At 33.3% G+C, this 23,241-nt stretch overlaps 1 protein-coding gene across 7 annotated transcripts in view; it reads right to left on the reverse strand.

The window, feature by feature from the left end:
- The window catches only part of RhoGAP19D (Rho GTPase activating protein at 19D), a 517,193-nt gene that overhangs the window by 83,115 nt on the left and 410,837 nt on the right, over positions 1-23,241 (reverse strand). For all 7 annotated transcript variants that reach the window (XM_072532354.1, XM_072532351.1, XM_072532352.1 and 4 more), the window contains 2 exons: positions 16,004-16,145; positions 8,154-8,237 (listed from right to left, as the gene is read on the reverse strand). In XM_072532354.1, the coding sequence (XP_072388455.1) occupies positions 8,154-8,237; positions 16,004-16,145 (226 nt within the window). The remainder of the gene's footprint in view (positions 1-8,153; positions 8,238-16,003; positions 16,146-23,241) is intronic.

Raw genomic sequence — 23,241 nt, forward strand, 5'->3', positions numbered from 1 at the left:
TTGGCTTAAAACGAACTTCCTTGCAAAGAATCCTGAAGGATCTGGGTGCATTTTCGTATGTGATTCAGGTATATCAACAATTACATCCCAGAGATTACCAGGGTAGAGTGGAATATTGTGCCAGAATTCTTGAATTAGAGTATGAAAATCCTGAATTTTTGAAAAATGTATGGTTTTCAGACGAAGCACATTTTCATTTGTCAGGAAATGTAAATCGTCGCACAAATTGATTTCTGGGTTTTGCCAGACCACATGAAGTTCAAGAAGTTCCTTTACAAAGCGTAAAAGTGAGTGTCTGGTGTGCGGTTTTTGGACACGGAATTATTGGTTCATACCTTATCGAAGAAAATGGTAGACAAGTCACACTTAATCAACAGAGGTACATACAAATTTTAACACGCTTTATCCCTGATCTACGTCAATTTTGTCGTGTACGTAATTTGGTATTTCGAGACTTAGGATAGGGAAACTTGCCATACTGCTGTCGCAGTTCGTCAATTTTCGACATTTTCCAAACAAATTCATTTCACGATTCACTGACTTCCCCTATCCTGCACATTCTCCAGACTTAACATCTCCAGACGCATACGTTTGGGGCATGGGTAAAACTGCCGTTTTTAAACAAGCACCACAAACCATCAATGCGTTAAAGGTTGACGTTAGAACCTTTTTCGCGGACTTGAGACAACCTTTATTCCATAATATTACAATAATACAAGAAATCTGGAATATCGCTATGAAGTCTGTCTTGGGAGAGGAGGAGCTCATTAAGAACATGTTATAAAGTGTCCATAATATATATTTTTTAAAACAATAAAATAATTACAAGTTCAGTACTGTTTATTTTGGGCTATACTGTATTATTCCCCTCAATAAATGATTACATGGATACTCATACAGGTTAAATAATATTTTTTTACTTTTAAGTCTTAAATTGTAATATATACTTAATTTTTCAGTTTAATCTTGTTCATGTCCTTTTGCTTCCTCTATCGAAGAGTCTTTAATATCACTATCACGAAAAATTGTTTTGAATTTATTGTTAATAGTTTTATATCCCTCAGATCTATTCCACCAGTAAAGAAACGCACACAACAACAAAAATATTATTTTATGTTCTGGAAGTTCATCACGATTTTTTTTTTGTGGCATAGACTTTCGTCATTCAGCCAGTCTCGAAAGGTTATAATATATTCCTTAAGAAAGTATATACACATAAGTACAGATTATTTCTCTCAGACAAATGCACGGCGATATCCCTAAAACGAAATAGACGAATAATTAATAGAAGAACACATCGAAGGAAAATACAAGGAGGACACTCGCTTCTCGTCAAGACATTTATTTTAACAGACAAACAATACTGGACCACGGATAAGGTATTGTTACATATAATTACTATTTAAATGGGAATAAGCCACAATTAAACCCATACTGAGGGTTTTAAATTTTGTTTATGTATGGTGGAGATATGTAGATGATGTATTCTCAATATGGCCTCATCGATCAGAGTTGTTGGACACATTCCTAAATGATATAAACGATAAAGAAGAGACAATAAGATTTACCATGGAAAAGAAATATAATAACACATTACCTTTTCTGGATGTTTTAATCTCTAAGAACGATACTGGATACGAAACTCAGGTGTATAGAAAACCAACACACACCAACAGATGTTTAAATTTCAAATCAAATCACAATATTAATATTAAAAAGGGAATCATTAAATCCTTATACGATAGAGCCAAAATTACTTGTTCTAACGAAAATTCGTTCTTGGAGGAAAAACATTTGTTAACATCTGTTTTATTAAAAAATGATTATCCTTTATCGTTTATAAATAAGGAATTTTCAACAATCGATCGAATAGAACAAAACAACTTAGAACGAGATCCTACAGCATATACAAGGAATAATACGAGGAAAATAACAATACCATACATAAAAGGATTATCGGAAAAGCTTAAAAGGATAGGAAATAAATTCAACATTTCAACAACATTCAAAACAACAAACACGTTGAGATCTATTTTGTCCAAAACCAAACCTAACAATGAACAAGAAAGGACAAGGAATTGTTAGAATTGTTAGAACTGTTAAATGTTAGAATAAGTGAACATCGATCCTATATTAAAAATAGAGAATTTGATAGATCTCAAATATGTAAACACGCATGGGATAATGAACATAGGGTTCAATGGAATGATTCAAATATAGTCCTAAAAGAAACGGATGGTAAAAAGAGAAAAATCAAAGAAGCGGCTCTAATTATGCTAAATGAGACCAATTGTGTCGCGAATTCCTCGGCAGAATGTAGTAGGATCTGGTTACCCATATTGAAAGAGGAAGTTATTAACCCTCCATTCCACGGGTGACTTTCTTGTGACACAAATACACGGGTGGGGTCTATCAGGACCAAATTTAAAACAATATTCTCCTTATTAAAAGAATTTTTTTTTTTCAATATTTTTAAGGAAACTTACTGATGTAACGTTGTACTACCTAAATGTACATATAATATGTCTATCAATACATATTTTTATAGTTTACTGCGAAATAACTAACACCATTATTTTTTTACAAGAGTTTATTAAAAAAATCATGAACGGCAAAATACAAAAGAAAAATATAAAAGAAGACAATATTATTATTCTATATACTTACAGTAATACAAGTAAAAAGGATACATCCAAAATTAAAATTAGAAACAGAAAATAGAGGGGGTTAAATTATGTAAATTTTCTTTCTACATGATCAGCACAAAATGCATTTATATGTTCCATACATAACCAGTTTTTGTACAATTGGCAGAAATACCTAGTTTTTCTTTTTATATAATACTTATACATCCCTGTTTTCGTGGGGCTGGGTCATCCCTCGTCATTTGCTCAATTTCAGAAAATTGTGCAGCAAGTAACTGTGATGTTCTCTATATACGCATATTTAGGGCTGGTATTTTCATATTTTTCTGGACTAACGCAATTCCTAAAGACTTCCTAAAGAAACAATCGACGAGAAAACCGAAATTCTGCATTCGTATTATTGGATCTCAGTATATAATAAATGCATTTATAGCTGCAATATTAACCAATCCATAGTACAAAACAAGAAACGCCCACCCACGGGTGGGGTCTGTCAGGATACTTTTGCAGGTAGCGATTGAAGGGATTCATACAATTTCACCAAATTATGCTAAAATGTACTATTCAGTGCTATTAAAAGGTACACCAAGTCTAGGAAAAAAATACAAAAAAAATTAAAAAAATTAAACAATTTCATTTATAGTTGTACTGATAGACCCCACCCGTGGGAAGGAGGGTTAAAAGGAAAATACCAGTATTGGTAAGTCAGTAACATAGAGAGAATACATCATTTATGTTTTTTAAATAACAAACATATAAAATCGGAATTTGGTGTTTAGTGAAGGTAAACTAAATGTACGATCAAATACTTACCATGTCGGGATAGTATTATGAGGTTTTTTCCTGGTTTTTCCTTCATAATTTACTATGGAATCACTAACAGGAGAATTTTACTGTCCTCATGGCATGTATTTGTCTTTTTAAAGACGAATTACATGTTATGATCTTTTCTGACGGATATTCTCAAGTTAAAGTTGATTTCATGTAATCGAATGAACTATCTTATAAGTAAAGTCGTCCCAGGAACGCAACTCAACAATATTGGCAATATCATTTTAAAGTCGTCTACTTTAAAATGTATAATGTATGTCTGAATTGTCAATATAGATGAGTCAGATAAAATTAAATTATTAGAAGAATTTTTCACTAAGTAACAAAAAACAAAATTTGTTTAATTTACTAATGTTTGTATTTTGAGAACGATTTCCGAAGTGGAAATTGAAACGTCAATAAACCTATTTTAACCTTTAATTGTGGCTTATTCCCATTTAAATAGTAATTAATTTAAAATGCCACAAGAAAATAGCTTCAGAACAATATTGTTACATATGGGATAAACAAATGGTACAAGTCTAACCCTATACACGCTCATGAAAGTTTTCATGAACGAGTACCAGATTTATAAAGCTATGCACGTGTCTGACAAAAATTCTATAATTAAATTAAATCAAATAAATTAAATTAAATTCACGAAATAGTTTTCGTATTTTCTGCCTTTTTTATCATTAGTATAAAATATGCAATATCTTCAACTTTTTCTGCTTCTTTTGAATAAATCTTACTTAATGGATCATATATTAAAACTGCTGTATTAAGGTATTCGTCTTTTTGTTGAAGTCTTGTTTGAAGCATTTATTTTCTCTAAAATCTTTCGCGCATATAAGTAACAGTACATACTCAAACGTATCAAGTTTTTTATGTCATTTGGCAGCTTATAAAAATACGTACAATTCCTGAACGATATTGAAAAAAGTGCAAATTTTTATTTTCCATGAAAATTTTAGCAGTAGCGTTTCCAATTAAATATAAGAATGATTGGCGCATAGTATAAAATGGACAGAAAAATATAATGTTTTATTCTCGATTGAAGTTCCTTATATTTACCTGACATATTTAAAACGTTATCATGACACTGTCTCCGACAGTTAGTGATGGAGTTAATGTGGTCACTGGAGTTTTTATACTCTGACAATTTTTTATGTACATTTTTTTAATCATGATAAGCACGGAAACGCTTTTCCAACCTTGTCGACTTTATTAATAAACGATTCGGTATAATTGAGACACATTTCTGCAATAATTATGAGTATTACGTTTTTCTCTTAAATAAAAACAAAAATTAATTATAACAAATTAAAAAGTAAAAACCTAATTCTCGGGCCCTAAAAATTACTGGCTCTAGAGACGTGCCTAGGTTGCCTAGGCCTTAGTCCGCTCCTGGCTGAATGTTCCATAACTTTATAAATTACACGTTTTTGTATCTTTTTAAATAAAGATTATAAGGAAGTTCTAAATTTTGTACGCCATTTCTCCTTGAATTACCCTATTATTGTAATCCTGTAAAATGTTTAACAGATCTTGTATCCGTAATTAATAAATAAAAATAACTTACGAAGTGGAGCAAATTAACATGTCTAAGATTTCGTTCCTGTTGTCTACATCTACTTATTTCTTAGAAGAAACCCGTAAAGGAGCATTTTAAACCAGCAGATCCGCAAAGTCTAGACAGACAATATCTAAAGAGTAAATTGTAGTATTGTTATCTCTCTTCCAAATGACCATAATAGGAAAGGAATTTTTGAGGATATTGTCAAAATTTGTTCTTGTTTACAATCTGCGATAAGGCGGTATTAAATGTAAATAGCGTGTTTACTGGTTATTTTTAGATTTTCGAAAAAAATAGCAATAAGAGAGGCGCCAGAAAGTTGGACCGATATTTATGGTATCCTAACAAAATAAATAGACAATAAATAGATGAACAAGTTTTGTATTTTATTACTATGTTCTGTTTTGTATAAAATACATTACAATATTAAAATTTAACACTTACTAAGAGAGACGATGAGGTATGACGCTTTCCATAGATGGAAGCGCAAAAGACCAAAACAACAAATAGTAGAATAAATAAAAATTACTAGAGAGAAATAAAAATACCAGAGAGAAAAGAAAACACTAGAGAGAAAATAAAAAACACTAGGGAGAAAATACTTCAAAATAACAACACCGCACATAGAAGACAGTTCGTAGCTCAAAACACCCAAGGACTATCGCAAAGCACAAAGTGGGCCCAGTTGCCTAAAGACGATAAAATCTATATTGTTATATTGTTTTATATTTACATATTTTTCAATGTCATAGTATAGACTTTACACTAATTCTGATTTTTTGTTTCAGGGCCACCTACAAAAAAAATTACAAAAAACACAAAAAACCGGCCTCGGTCACCAAAAAAAATCAAAAAAACACTAACAAAAACCGGCGCAAGCCACCAAAAAAATTAACAAAAACCCCAAAACCGGGCACGTAGGGCCCAACCCCTTGAGCACCAAGTCGCCGAACGGAGCCTAGGCTCAGAGCGGAGACTTGAGGCCCAAGTAAGCAATTTTAGTTCACGGATAAGCCACATTAAGATAACAGGATCATAGCGACAATGCGCTGTCCTGAGTTTTTGCAATCGGTTAGGAAACCATGTTGGGTTTCTATTACCCAGGACCTCCACATAAAGAGCATTTGGCTGATAGTTGTGCCCCTATCGCGCATCAGAGTGCTATAGGGGGAAAGGGATGGTCTGGAGCATTGGAGCAAGGTGGGGTGACTCATGTTTTTACTCGAGTTAACACACCTCGCTCCAATGAATTGTTACACCCGAACGTAATTCTTAGGGGTGAACATTTCTCACAGGCTGGGTTTAATCAAATTGCTTGCTTGCTTGAATTTAACACTTTGCAAGAAAAAGAAAAGAAATTGCAATACTTTTGACTATTTTTTTATAAATAATAGATAGCAATTATACGTTAGTTTTACACTTCATTGTAAGTTTTTTTTTTAAACTATGGTAAACAGCCAACCACTGGAAATTTTCCCTTAATAAACTACCCTAAACAATTATTTAAGTCAGAGACGAAAATATGACTGAAGCTCTAAAAATCATACAAACAAGCTGAATTTTGCTGGGAATGTCAATTTTGGGACCTCAAAAAAGATGCAAAAAAGTACCACGTTTACCCCGGTTTCTCAAAAAAAACACCCCCTCTTAGGGAGCGGAAACGAAAAAAAAGTGATTTATCAAGAATCTGTACGCCGTAGCACTTTTTATCTAGAATGAACTGTTCTCTCAGAAACAACGACTGAAGCAATCGGTGATTTTGAATGCCAGTAAGGCGCGCGAAAGCGCAGTCGTGGGATTAATATTCGCCTTTAAAAAGATAAAACAGCGGAAAAATCGTAGCATCTGCTATAAAGACTGGCTGATGAAAGAAGAAGTTTATTCTCATCTGAATTATTTAAAGGAATTAAAAATGTTTTTAGAAGATTGGCATAATTTTCTAAGAATGGATAATGATACTTACATCTGCTGTCTATGGTAGCGCCACAGAAAACTGTGCAGTTTTATCCCGTACACGTACCGATTATCGGTGTAACTTGAACGGTACAGTTAAATCGTAACGATTTATCGTAGCGTGTATGGCGTCTCTATAACCGATAACCTTCTATAAGCTTCTAAATTATTGATACAACGAAGGAAGAAGAAACTTTGTATGTTTGTATTATTTATGTCATAACTAGATATACATTTAAAAATTTATATCCTGAACAAGGATGTAAATTTTTTAGTACAATCATTACACAAGATGATTACATTTTAATCAATTATAGTTTACTACAAATGTCACAAACTTGATTTATGCTTTTCCCTTGATCAAATCCATGTATCAAATGCTAAAAACTTGTACCATGGTTGTCGTTAAGTGAATTATCTAATAAAAACGACTATTACTCATTTAATGGCACATCAAATAATTGTATATCTGTTTAACTTAAGCGTCGCTAAATATTTGATCTTGATAATTCGCCATATAAAATTGAAAGCAATTATTAAACAAGGTAGCATCGTATAACTTGGGTACAATTATTATGGTCTTAAAAATTTAACTTGATGCATTTCTACAAAAACCATCGAATCGATTTTAAAGAAGTCTTACTTATTAGTCTTACAAAAATAATGGCAATAAGAATTTTAAACGCAACTGAATGTTTATACGTAAACAAGCTTTGGACAGAGTAAAACGGAGTCTTTTACCAAAAAACAAACTGATCCTAAATTATTTCTGGCTTCTTAGGTCCTCCCACTGTTTGTTCAATGTATGATATAGTCAGTCGTAGACCTGTTTCAATATGCTCAGCTAAGGAATTACATCAGTATTTTACTGCGTAATTCTTGTTTATAAACAACGTTGTTAGTTTCGACTTGCACTAGAGTTGGCAGCAGTTGAAAGTTCCTCTCCTTGTATATCGTAAAAACAACTGAACATCCGCAGCTGCGACAAGACTTAACACATTACGTAGTATGTTAGTCGCAGTATAGAAAGTTTGGTTCATATTTGATCATTATGTTTATTACAAGGTATTTATATAAAAATAAAGATATTTATGGTATATAACATTTACCCCCCAAACGTTTCTCAGTCACATTAATATTATTGGATCGCTTATTTTGTAAAAACTTACCTGGTGATGTCTGTCGCGGTAAAGGAACAATTTAGGACCTTTCAGTATAACGAACACTTGCTTCCAGGATCTATCGGTAGCTCGCTGAAACGAAAAGAAGTTAGTAATAAGGGATACTACTTGGAACTTCAAAATAAAAGAGATATTTTTAATAAAAATTTTTTACATTTTTTATGAAATAAAGATATATTAAACTTTTATAAATATTTAACTTTTATAAATTTGATTTAACTTTCGCCTTTCGAAGGGGGCGAAATCGTATACAGCAGTATACAGCAATCGTATACACCGAAGAGGATTACTTCAAGTTATATTGGAAGGAAAAGTACAGGGCAAAAGATCAGTAGGAAGACGCCAGAACTCCTGAAAGACCTGATGAGATGGTTCGACCGCTCATACGCAGAAATCTTTCGCGCAGCTGTTTCCAAAACTACAATTGCCATTTGGATCGACAACCTTAGAAGAAGATGAAATAAATGAACAAAGCATCAAGAGTTATGAAAAATGCAACCCAACGTGTTAGATATCGAAATTTTTTATTTGTTTAGAAGAAATGGAGAGTTCTTTCAGATACAAATTTAACGACATAGGGTTTAGCTCTCATTCTCTAAATACTTTATAAAATAGAGCAGCTACAGAGTTAAAATAGGGATAACAGGAGATTTCTAACAATCTCAGCCCAAGCATTAACTTTTTGTAGCACACAGTTTTTTTAAGTTGGAATCTTTTCCGAGCAAATGTGCAATCGTTTCACAAAACTTCTGTTCGTCTCATCTGATAACAGTTCTGTCATAATACCTATTTACTTTTGAAAGGATACGAATTTTCATTTTTGAGACTTCGGTGAACTGCAGATTTTGATAATCCAAAATTGTTACCTAAAGAGCGAACCGAGGCATGGAGATTTTCAACAACATTCTGAAGATCATTTTAGTTTATCGCCCTTGTGTCCTTGACATAGGCAAATCTTTCGCTATTTGTTATAGCTTTATGTAGGGATGTTCCGATCAAAGACTTCATTTGGTCTGCCCATCGTGTTGGCAATCTTCCTCTTGGTCTTCGGCCTTCTACTACCAATAGTTCCATGGTTCCCGTTCTTCTAGCTATGTGGCCGAAGTAATTTAGGTAGGCTCGATTTTTTTTTTTTTTTAATAGACTGTCTTCTATATGAAACTCTTCCAGAATTCACAGGTTGGTTCTATGCTCGGTCCGGGACACGAGTATAATTCTTGTATAGACCCATATTTCGAAGGTTTCCCCCATCCCATTCGTGTAGTACTTTTTTCATTATATATTTAGAATATATGCTGTATGCTGGTGATAGTATGAAGCCTTGTCTAATTACTTTCTTTTTTGAAAACATCTGAATATATTCCGTATATTTTAACTTTGGCTGAATTTTGATCACTGCAGATGTTCATGTCAAATAAACACTAGTATTTTACAATTTTTCTAATATGCCGCATACTTTTTGTAGTGCAAAAAATTAATGGACGATAAATACTGATATACTCAGTGGCAGAAATTTGAATTAATAAAAGCGCAATTTTTACATATGTTCACAAATACCTATTTCATAAAGTAATTTGAGAAGGGTAACTAAACTCTATATCGGTAAATTTTACTCTGAAAGGACTATTTATTTCTTTAATTAAATGTAGGGTGTACAATTCAAAATAGTCGATGACGTCATAACTTCGATAAATAAACACAAAAAACTTAAATGTGCACAAATATTTGAAAATGAACATCGACCTTTTTTGTGTATTTTCCAAACCGTATCAGGAAGAAAATTATGAATTTTACTTTTGGGACACACTATATAATAGGTAGGATCGAAAAAAACGTTTTTTCGAATTTGATAATGGCCCGGGTGGCAAAAGTTGCCATTCATAAAAGTAAGTTTTTTGCCAAAAAAATTTTTTTTTAAATCAACCCCTTCAGGTGCCCCAACCCCCTAAAAAAAAGTTTTTTTTTTGGAAAAATTTTTCGATACGGCCCTACGTGTAAACTCTTCTTGAATGTTTAAAAAGTGTGTGTTCAAAAATTGGAGGCACTCGGAACATTTTTGGAGGTGCCCCAGTTACGTAAAGAAATATGTGTTTTTATTTATTTTGACTTTCAAATATATTTTGGTTACTTTTCACATTATTTCGTTTTATTCAAGTTAATTAAATTTCTATAGTTAAAAATATTATAATAGTTGCTTTTGTTTCAGATACCAAACAAAGTAAAATGAGCGCAAGAACACCTACCAGGAAAACCACCCTTTGTCCTATCTTTGCAACCCTTGCCGGGATGTCCCAGCTAAGACTTCCCACGAATGCGGATATAATTCGACACTACTTGTTTGTCAGGAATAAGAAAAAAGGCATCATGGCAGGCAAAGATCCACCAGCTTCAATAATAGCAACAGAAACTGCAAACACTCTAGTGAACATCTGGAAGAAGTCATCGGTTCCAACAATTACATTTAAAAAGGTTACTGAGAAAGTAAAAAAATTGAATACTGACTATAGGACTCTACTCAAACCATATAAGGGCAGGCAGCAATCTGAAAGCTACACAAAGAAGCTTACAGATTTAAAACTTAGCTGGGAGGAAACTCTCTTTGATATTGCTAGTTGTAAATGTAAAGACCTCAACGATTGCCATTGCTCCAAAGAGAAGAAGATTCCAACAAGAAAGGGAATTTGTAATAGATCAGCGAACTACCAGAAACCTAGTCATAGGATCAATTGATGTAGCATCATCCAGGAAATTAGCAAAAAGAAACCAAAGAATGATGGAACGATCTCAAGAACATGAAGAACAATTTGAAAAACGCCCAAAATTAAAGTCTAGAGATACTGCATCTGAGCCAGGAGACTCTGAGAATGAGACTAGGACTGATCCTGGAAAGTTGTCTGACTCTGATCCCCAGCCCTGTTGTTCTTCCACATCTGAAAACGTTACAAATTTGCAAATGAGGGTAAATCTCACAGCTTTTGCTAGGGAGTGCGATCGTTACGGTATTTCAGACAGAAGCGCTGCATCACTTTCTTCCGCTCTGTTACAAGATTTGGGCATCATTAATGAACAGGACACTTCCAAAATAATAGATCGAAATAAAGTTCGTCGGGAAAGGAAAAAGCACAGGAAAGAATTGCAAAATGAGAACATGGAGGTAGTAGAAGCATTATATTTTGATGGACGGAAGGATAAATCCCTGACACAAACTAAGAAGGGCGATAAGTATTACTATAGTATCATCACAGAGGAACATATATCCTTGGTAAAAGAGCCAGGTTCCATTTACCTCGGCCATTTAGCCGTATCGTCTGGATCAGCTGTCGTCATCAAAGATGCATTATTGAATTTCTTTAATAGAAAAGAAGTATCGACTGAATCGTTAATAGCAGTTGGATGTGATGGTCCCAATGTCAACACAGGGACAAACGCAGGAATAATAAGACTACTAGAAATTGCCCTAAATTGCCCTCTTCAGTGGTTTATTTGCATGTTACATCTAAACGAACTTCCGTTACGCCACCTTTTAATCCAACTTGATGGTGTTACTCAAGGTCCGAAAGCTTTTTCTGGTGCCATTGGAAAATCAATACAAGCTTGTGAAACCCTCCCTTTAGTCAGTTTCTCGAAAATTGTGAGTAACACTATTCCTGATTTAGATAGAAAGATTTTGAGTACTGATCAGCAATATTTGTATGATATGTTGCATGCAGTATCATCTGGAGAATGCAGCGAAGACCTTGCGAGGATTAAACCAGGACCAGTCGTACATTCAAGATGGGTGACAACGGCGAGTAGAATCCTTCGGTTATATGTCGCATCGGAGCATCCCTCCGAAAATCTGGTACACTTAGCTAAATTTATCATGAAAGTATATGGTCCATTATGGTTCAGTATCAAATGTAAACCATTGTGTACTGAAGGTCCACGACATTTGTGGAGATTGATTGCATATTCAAGATATATGCCGACTGATTTAAGGAAGATAGTAGATGGGGTAATACAAAGGAATGGCTATTTTGGCCACTCAGAGAACCTGCTTCTAGCGATGTTGGCAGATACCAGAGAGCACATCCGCAAGTTAGCCTGCCGCAGAATAATTGCTTCTAGAAAAGAGAACAAAAATTCAACATCTGTCAGACAATTTCGCGTACCTCCTTTAAACATGCAGGCAGAGGATTATACAGATATAATTTACTGGTATGAAACAGATAGGTCAGAACCACCAATAATAAAGCACGTCTCCGACGAGGACCTGGAAAGTTTTGTATCTGGTCAAGAAACTGCAGCACCCTTTCTAGATTTGTTTAAGTTCCCCTGCCACACTCAGGCCACTGAAAGATGTGTACATTTAGTTACAGAGGCATCATCTAAAGTTTGTGGAGAGGAAAAACGAGATGGTTTCATAAAATCTCGAATCGAGTCCAGGAAGCTAATGAAATCATTTAATTCTAAGTCAGAATTTAAGTTTAAATAACCTTTTATTCCTTTTAATAATAATATACGTTATAAGTTAAATATTTGTTAATAATAACATATTTTTTGTAAATCGGTACACGTTCCTTTTAAGGTAAATACGTTTTGGCAGCTTAAGTGTTTTGTTGAATTGTTAGTTTTATTTTTCTTACCTACATTATTGTTCCTACACTCACTTTTAATATTTAATATTACCTTATAGAAATGTAACGAGTCGTATTACCGTCAATAAATGTATTATTCCGTTAATTTGTTTAGATTTCAGCTAAAATTGTATTATCTACATGAAATAGGATTTTTTTATTTTCCGTTAGGTCTTTGGGGCACCTCCAAAAATGTTCCGAGAGCCTCCAAATTTTGAACACAAACTTTTTAAACATTCAAGAAGAGTTTACATATAGGGCCGTATCGAAAAATTTTTCAAAAAAAAAAATTTTTTTAGGAGGTTGGGGCACCTGAAGGGGTTGATGTAAAAAAAAATTTTTTTGGCAAAAAACTTACTTTTATGAATGGCAACTTTTGCCACAAGGGCCATTATCAAATTCGAAAAAAAGTTTTTTTCGATCCATCCTACTATATAATGTGTGGAGAAAAATACGGCATCCTGAGGTTCATAATTCAAGTCAAAATGCAGGGAAGAAGGTATGTGTGAAGAAAGTGTGTAAACTTAAAAAACTTAAGACCATAGAATGGTTGCAGCTCAAAACAATTCTTTATGGCAGCTCATATAGTTCGTAACGGAGTTAGCACTTAAAGAATATGATCCGAAAGAGTAACTCATGACTCACAACTTAGAAATGACCACTGGGAAGATTAAGGCTCTTATTAAAGAGGGCACGAGATCAAAAAAAGATCCTTCCAAACAGATAAGAAAGAAATAGTCGCCAAACCCTAGCTCAAGTACTTAGGAATACTATTGGGCGAACAACTTAGATGGGTTCATCGGCTAAGTACGACGAGAATAAGGGAAATGAAAAAATCATTGCGCTAACCAAAATATGCCTAATGTAAAGGATCCTTCCTTTTATAAGCGCAAGGTCCTTTTCAAAGATGAGCACTTCTTACTTCTGTTGGCGCCCCAGTTTGGTATCCCTTTTTTAAGGTAGTACGTATCAAACGGTACTAACTATGGTGAAATAACGCGCCCGAATCAGAGTATGCAGCTCATATAGAAGTGTATTCGCAGCTGTTCTCCAGGTTGTTACAGGGGTCCTGCCCATTCACGTCCTCGTTCTTGAAAGAATGATACTATACGAATCAAAGGACGGGACTTGTCCCAAAATTACGACAACAAACCATATTATATAATATGTTAAATATTATGCATATTATATTGTGGGGAACATATACAGCAGAATATGGGGTTCTCGCAGGTTCGAACCACTGCGAGCAGGTACCATTATAGACACGAACTCATTCCTAAACGATGTATTTAGCAATAAAAATACCTTAAACATAAATATACCAAATACATCTACACCAAAATTAAAAACATTATTAAGGAGAAAATATCTGCAAGAACTCCTATATCGAAGATATAGTAGTTCCTATTAGTATATCTAAACGAAGAAATAAATATTGAAGAGGAAGAGGTAAAGGAAGCATTAAAGAAATTAAAAAATAGAAAATCACCAGGAGAGGACAGAATACCGAACGAACTCCTTAAGTACAGAGGACCAAATCTGAACAAACAACTATTACAACTAATCAAAAAAATGACAGAACTAAACAGAATTCCCTTTCAAAAAGGGAGATAAATCGGACCCGAAAAATTACAGAGGAATTAATTTATTAAAAACACTAAAATTAACAACCAAAGTGATAACAAATAAAATGAATGAAATTATAACACTAGCAAAAGAACAACAAGGTTTTAGGTCGAAAAGATCATGCACCGACGCTATATTTAGTGGACCTTTAGAAGGCATTTGACTGGGTCAAATTAAAAGACGTTATCCACTTATTGTACGCAAGAGAGATACCTCTAGGAATAATCAAAACGATCGAAAATATATACCAAAACAACACAATACAAGTACAAGTGGAAGAAGAACTAACCGAATCTGTTAGTTAGTAGGTAGTAGGCAATGGGATAAGACAGGGAGATTCGCTGAGTCCTCTATTATTCAACCTGATTATGGATGAAATAATAAAAAAAGTAAGAACTAAAAAAGGATACCAAATGGGAAAAAAACAACTTAAAGACTTCCCCAAAAAAGACAAATGCATGGTTACAACAGCAAATTTACTAAGATGTAAATTGGAGCTGGAAGGTCAGATAATAGAACAAGTGATGGAGTTTAAATATCTAGGCATTACATTATCTAGCTACGTAAAGCTCGTAACTGAAGATGAAGATCAAGTGAATAGAGCCAACAGAGCCGCAGGCTGCCCGAATGAAACAATATGGAGAAATAAAAAAATCGGGAAGGAAAAGAAAAGCAGAATTTACAAAACAGTCGTCAGACTAACAATTGCATACGCGGCAGAAACACGACCTGACACAGAGAGGACAAAAAGGATGATAGGAAAACAGCAGAGATATAAACACTTAGAAAAAGTGATGACCAGACACTATGGGACAGAGTTAAAAGTACAGATATACGACGTAGATGCAAGGTGGAGAACTGGTTAAGAAATAGAAGAGTAGAATGGAACGATCGTATAAGCCGAATGACAACAAATAAAGTAGTAAAGATGGCAAGAGACGGTTCCCCAAAAGGAAGACTATCAGTAGGAAGACCACTAAAACGATTGAACGACAACTTACTGGAGGCACATTGAAAAACTACTATATCAGTAGGAGATCAGCAAGTCTTTATAGGAGGTTTCCCGGCATAACCAGAATACATAAAGGGTGTTTTAGTGGGTTGGTCACTGGCGTTGGAGCGGACGACTTCCTCTGTTACCTTAACGGGTGCAAAGGATAGCGGTTATCTCATATCTCTTGTAATTCCACACTAAGCTGATCTGCTCAAACCTTATCTTGGCGGGTTAGAGTATCTTTTGAATATTTTACAAAAAAAAAGCTACATTCACCGCTTGTTAAACTAAAGTAATAATTATAAGCAAGATTAATTGTTCCAAATAAAAACAATAAAGGAAAGAAGAGACCTCACTGAAGAAGATATATACGACACGAAGAAATGCCGATTGGGATGTGACAAACGGCAAACAGAATATGTTGTGGTTAATATAATGTATATATAAGATTAATTCGTATTTCAAACACCTTACAAATATTTCTGTTGTTGATTTTTTACACTGTGACTTTTTGTGACTGTTATGTGACCTAATTTAGTTTCATTTATGGAAAAATACCAACTGCGGTGAATAATCCTAACTAATCTATATTATTAACTTACCTTGCCATCTATCTCCAATATTTTGCAATGTAAAATTCCGTCTCTCACGTCCACAGGTAGTTCTTTGCTCTCGATCAACGGACTAGAACCTCCCGACACTTTATCCCGATCCAAAGAGGCGTTACTACTGCTCACGCTGCCACTGAAACCAAAAACCAAATAAACGAAAGATCTATCTAATTAACGACAACAGCCTGTTGTCTTACAATGAAAACATGCCATTTAGATAATAACACGAAAAGCAAATAAAAGATAGGAAAGACCAGATTTGGTTAATAAAAATTTTATAACTTGAACAAAGTCTCCATTAATTATGTTAATTGCGTACATAGCATCACAAAGCTGTAATTTTTATTAGATATTTTTAATACAGTTACTTTTGTTTGTTTTTGAAGGTGCATGTTCCGAAAATACGTGAATATTTCGACAGCTATTTACCGTGTACTTAACATATTGACATTGGTAAAAATTAGAGTTCTTTCCTTCCTTGTTCCCTCAGAATCCCTTATGTATTTTTCAAGCAATAGGTTATGTGTGTTTAGTAAATTCATTGTTATGGTGTACAATTTTTATAATTACATCTGCAAATGACTACAGCGCATCGGCCGACATTTAACAACTAAAATTTTTTAATATAAGGTAAAGTTGTCTTCGACAAGCCGTCCCGAAAGTCCCATTCTAAGACCTCGTACTTTAAAATGTAAATAGAAAATAATCAAATGAAAAAAATGAAAAAGACAGCAAAGATTTGATTCCACGTACAAAGCGTCTATGTATCTGTTGATACGTATTTCGACTTAATAAGTCTCATCAGAACAGTTATTCATAGGCGTTTTCAACGTGAAAAATAATCTTTTCTGTCTTTTAAGAAGCAACAATAAAATGGCTTCGAAACTATCTTACCGAGAAAATAATCAATTACATATATTACATATATTTTTTGTATAAACCAGTAAACAACGTAACAACTGGTAGTGGCAGTCACCATCGTACAGTAAAGCGAAAATAAATATTAATATAAAGGAAAAAAGAAAAAGGATATTTAAAAAAACAAGGCAGGTGGGTAAATACCTTCAAAGTCAGAACAAGTGAAGAAATAACTACAAATGATGATGAAGATAAGACCAAATTAACAACATTAACAATTAACAAAAACATAAATAAAAACGATCTCGAAGCCGGACTAGAGGTCGCAAAGAAACAATTATTAAAGAAGACAAAATAAGCAACGAAACTAAACAACTAACGAAGGAAAGTCATTGAAAACAACAGAGGTCTAAAATGTCTAAAACCAACACTAAGCGTTCAAAAAATTATCAAAATTGAAGACACCAATAATACGGAAGGGAAGGACAAATATAAAATAACAAAGACAGTCGAAGTCTTCTACAAAACCTTGCACACCTCGTAAATAAAGCCAGTCTGATGAATCAACAAATAGGAAAGTCAAAAAAAAAAAATAAAAAACGTGGGATTAGAGCTACTAAAAATTGTTAAAAAATAATAAAACTCCAGGACACGACGGTATAATTGTCGAGATCTTAAAAACAAGCAAGACAGTAACAATCCCTATATTAACAGGGCTGTTTAATAAATGTTTCCATAATACCAAATTCCTAAAGACTGAAACGAGAGTGAAAAAAAAGGGGACAAATGTGACCTAAAGATTTATAGATCTATATCGCTGCTCAAGTCTACAGACTATTTTTATGAGAGTTATTAACAATCAGTTGACTTACGCAAAGGATATAGTACATCAGACCATCTGCTGATAATGAGAACATTGATAGAACAGGCAAATGAATACCAACTACAAGTATTTCTTGCCTTCGTAAACTATGAAAAGGCATTTGATACTATTGATATGTGGGCCATAGAATAAGCTAATGATAATTGTAGAAGAGATTCAAGATAAAGAGAATTAATACATAATATATGTGGAAATGCAACTATGATGGTACAACTAGACGAAAATAGAAATCCCATCTCCATTAAGAGAGGACTTAAACAAGACGATGTAATATCTATAAAGTTTTTTTAAATAGCCCTAGAAAACTCCATCAAAACTACAAATTGAATGAATATATTTATGGAGGTATAACCATAAATGCAGTGAGAAAGAAGTCCACGAATATACTTTCCTAAGCGAAATTCTGAAATCTAACAAAGAGAACCAAAGTGCGTAAATCACTAAAAGAGCAAGACTGACATGGGCAGGATTTGGAAAACTCAGTTGGTTACTTAAGAACCGCACAATACCTCAATACTTAACGACCAAAGGGTTCAACCAGTGCATGCTTCCTATCATGATATATGAATGTCAAACCTGGACCGTAATCAAGGCAAATTGCATAAACTAGCCACAACAGAAAGAGCAATGTTAGGTATACTACTGTCAGATAAAAAGAGAAACGACTGGGTAAGATCAAAAACAAAAGTCGCGGATATCACAACAAAAATTACCCAACTGGACAAAAATACCAACGTTGAAATGCCACCATACAACATTGAAGAGCTTACAAAGGTAGACGACCACGAGGAAGACCACATATGAGATTCGTAGATGATATAAAAAAGAGGAACAAAATAGAAATATAAGAAGTTGTGAGAGGCCCATGTCCAAAAATGGATGATAGAAGACTAAGAAGAGGAAGAAATAAAAAACCATGAAAACCAATCGAAAACCAAGTCGAAACAACAAAACATTTACGCAGTCAGAAGGACGAAGCCACAACATTGCGTTACGACGATTTATTGTAAAAACAATGCGACGTGATCAAGTAAGCAAAAAGTTCGGGGGCATACGGGATCATACGCACATATTTTATATCGTGCTTCATCCAAACGAAGTCTAATTCATTCAAAATTTTCTGCAGTGTGTCTCTTGTTATGCTTGGAAAAGTTTCGTCACTATGGCTGCTAAAGGTCCAAAGTAGGTAAGTTATTTTGAAAATGAAAGAAATGCACTTTTCCTCGAATTGTTTGTTTTATATTATCCTCTATTTGTTTTCGTTGCTTTAAAAGTATATTAAAGTTTTCCTCTGCAACTCCGGTCATTAAAAACTTAGAAACTATACTCCAAACAGTATTAGTGGAGTGTTCATGTACAAGAGCGTCAAGGACATTTAACACTACAGTCCTCTCAAATGCACTGTTAAAAAAACTTTAATTTAATATTCATAAAATTAGATGTTTGTGTCATTTTCTCATTGTGTCATAAAACTATGCCATTAATAATTTTCAAATGCAATACAGGTAAAAACCTCTTGAGGGTATTACCGTTACAGAAAACTTTTAGCGTTTATTTCGATAAGAAACGTAGTTATCGGACAAACCTCGTAGCAACCTTCATACTAGATAACTAAAGACTTTAAATGCCTGTGGTACATCGAACTATTTCCCAACAAAAACTTTATGGAAATAGTTTCTATTTTTCTATTGTGTGTAGAACAGAGCCATAACTGCACGCAACGAAAGGTTTCGAAGGCAAGACTATGCATCTACAAACTGATTAGAATTGGAACCTACTTCCGGAAATCCAACCATATGGCAAACACTATCACTTTCGCGCCAAAACAACAATGCGTTACTAAAGGGCAACCAAGCGATTAGTAATTAAAAACAGTACGATGTGAAAGAACTATATTGAAAGTATTTATTTATCGTTGTCATTGTTCTTCGACATAAGGAAGAAAAATCTAATTGCGATAACAATAAAAAGAAAGTAATTATTGCATAAAATGTTAATAAAGCTATTAGAAAGAGCGCACTGATGGCTCTGTAATATGGAATACAATAAGAACTACTATTAGATGTGTATCAGAGTATGGCAATAATAAAAGTTTTTAAAGATGCTTTTTTGATAATGTAAAGTAATCACTGTGTTGTTATATAATAATATTTCATAGTAAACTCGTATCAAACAATTTTGAAATTAGAAATTCATCAAAGTTCTAATAAAAAATTTAAATGATTTTTTAAATTGTTACGGCGATAAGTAATTATAAAAAGAACTAACTGTATTTAACACTAAAATGCGATGTACAAATTGGACGATAGATAATATTGTTAAAAAATTTCATCTCTTTAGTATTGTGAGGTTCAAGATCTATTTATGCGAAATTTTAAAGACCAACCTGCTGATAATCCGCTATTGATAGCTATTGTAACACAGACCCCTAGAGAGATATTACAGAGTTGTACTAACCTTTATCCATTATTCAAATAAAATTACCGGAGAAGTGTTGAATTTTGAATTATTAGTTTGTTTAAATGTTTTTACAAATTGATCGGAACAATGGTTTTTAGCAGTAAACAATCTCGCAATATACTATTAAAAAAATACTTGCTTTTATCTTTTTTCTAAACTAGGACTGGCAAACTAAAATATTTTTCAGTTAAGAAAATAAGTAGACATTTTGTTTTGTGGGTTCGTCAATGAACACTAATTATTGATATATACAAAAAGAAGGAAAACTTATTCCAAATCATCGTCATTAAATATTTTTGTGAAATGTTATCAAAAATATGACGTCTTTATAACATTTAAAAATAATTAAGAGAAATTCCTGCGGTTGACCTAAATATAAATTTACAAACAATTTTATATTTCCGGTAATGGCTAAGTACTTAATAAGTACATTTTCGTAGAATAATTAAATTGGGCGGGATCATTATATATATATATATATATATATATATATATATATATATATATATATATATATATATATATATGTTTAATAACTTTATTCATTCATCCATCATTCGCAATATACATGCCCGTATTTCGTACATTGTTTTATTTCTTGTGGATAGTCCTCAAGTATTCTCAAGTATTTTTCAACCCCGATACACATGTATTCCATTTTGTCGATGTTTACCTCTAAGCCCCACTTTTTGCATTCTTCTATTAATTTTCGCGTCATATATTCAGCATTCTCATAATCCTGAGCAAGTATTATCTGGATATGTGCAAAGCATAATAATATACCCATTCTATTATTGAAAGGTCTACCCATATTTGTACACACACACACACACACACACACACACACCACATATATATATATATATATATATATATATATATATATATATATATATATATATATATATATATATATATATATATATATATATATATATATATATATGACCTTCCTGAACCGGTGGTACAAACTGCAGAAAAACTAAGTAAATAATCACGTAAAAGTGTGAGACTGCAAAGGCAAGATTATCGAGCCTAGTAGATTACGAGACGACACGATCATAACTGAATAAGTAATGCAGTTATAGTCCGTTGGAAAATTATTGATAGCCCAGTTTGTATGACACAGCTGATAATCGTCAGCGTAATGCAATGAGGAGAGAAGGCACTAGTATGTTTTATCTGGATAAAACATGGAAAAAACATTTTATAAAAAAAGTTTGCCAAAATTAGCAGGTTACCAATGTTCGTAAAGCGTCAAGTATTTATTGAAGGTTTGTCCAATGGATTAAAATTTACAACTAGTGAACGAAACTGAGACAAGGTGGTATTAATATTTATACTTTTTCTCTATACTCCTTTGAATTGTTAAATCAAAAATACTGTGCCATCATGCGTTTCCAAAACAAATATTGTACTTGGAAGCGCACACCTCAAGCAGTTATAATCCCGTAACCTAAATAAATAAAGCTACAGTTGAAATGACAGGACTGAAAAAAATATATGCACGATATCAATATCGCTTTTTTATAGCACAACATAACACTAGCCTTTTTATGTGGTTAAATTCATGATTTAAGAGATATTTAGGTAATTTACCAATTTTTTCTTTTTTAATAGTACTTATATCCTTTTTCATAAGAAACTCTGAAGTTAATGCCATTGCACCGACTGATGCAACTGCAGATCATCTAAATTCGTTTTTAAGTCATAACATCCTCTCTTAATCTTCTTTGCAACCGGAGCACCCAACCATCAAATCGTTATGCAACCCGGCTCATCGTTCTTCGAGAAGACACGTAACGTGTCGATTTAATGTTAGAAAGTCCATTTAATTCATTTGTTAAGATTTTTATCGACTTTGATGGGTACCTAAGAGCGTTCTCTTTATTCTCTTATTAATTTATTTATGATTACAAAACGTAATAATTGTTAAAATAAAACAAACTCAGCGATAATATCTTTATAAGAAATAAGGTTGATTGTGAAAGTTTTGTTTTTATTTACAAATATGAGTCATTTTAATGACTGAGAAGTATTTTGTACAGTCGATTTTGTTTCTATATTTAATCGCTAAAGTATTTGTTCCTCAGTATATTCAAGAGAATACTAATCGAAACTGTTTCCTTCGGCGTTTTGAATTTTATTAATTATATCGGTGGACCTAATTAACAATGCTGAGAAAACAAAAAAAATGTATTCCTGATTAAAACTTAATCCTAACATCTCACCTAACAAGAAAATAATCGGCGGACGTCTACGTGAAAATGCACGGCATATTAAGAAAAGTGAGAAGAAACCGTTATAATAGAATGTAATGGAAAGGGAAAAAAACCAACCCAATAAATTCATGGGTGGGAAATGCTAGTGTAGAATCTTGAAATAGAGTTGCGAAATTGTTAGTTGCTGAAATATTCTACTTATTACTAGCCCCTAACGGTGAATTTTTTGTTCACCGAACTGGTATAAGCTGTTTCATTTATACTCCGAATATAAAGTTATCTGAGTCTGCTTCTACTCCTCTGTATGGTTTTAAGTTCTTTTTTCCATGTCTTTTTCGACGCACAAAATATCGCAGCCCAAATTTATTTAAGATTCAAAATTTGGTCCACCTGAGACAGAATCAAATATCCAAACAAAAAGTTCACCGTTAGGGGCTAGTAATAAGTAGAATATTTCAGCATCTATCTATTTCGGAACTGTATATAAGTGTTATTATAAATAAATTTAACTTATGCTCCTATCGTCAGAGATGAAATTGCCACTGAACTTCTAAAAATCAGACGAAGAAGCTGAATTTTGCTGAGAATGTTAATTTTGTACTCCAAAAAATATGTACGCTAACGCAGGACGGGACAGACGGAAAAATGCGGGATACAGGACGAGACAAGAGCCTGTCCCGCGTCCCGCTGTCTCGTGTGAAACCCTAATAATTTTTAACTTCAAATTTAATAATTACAAACCAACAATTGTTTCTTTTATTGTTTCCAGTTACTTCTGTCTATTAAAATCTTTAATTTTAATAAGG

Source organism: Diabrotica undecimpunctata, chromosome 5 (genome assembly GCF_040954645.1).
Source record: "Diabrotica undecimpunctata isolate CICGRU chromosome 5, icDiaUnde3, whole genome shotgun sequence".
In the NCBI taxonomy this organism is placed as follows: domain Eukaryota; kingdom Metazoa; phylum Arthropoda; class Insecta; order Coleoptera; family Chrysomelidae; genus Diabrotica; species Diabrotica undecimpunctata.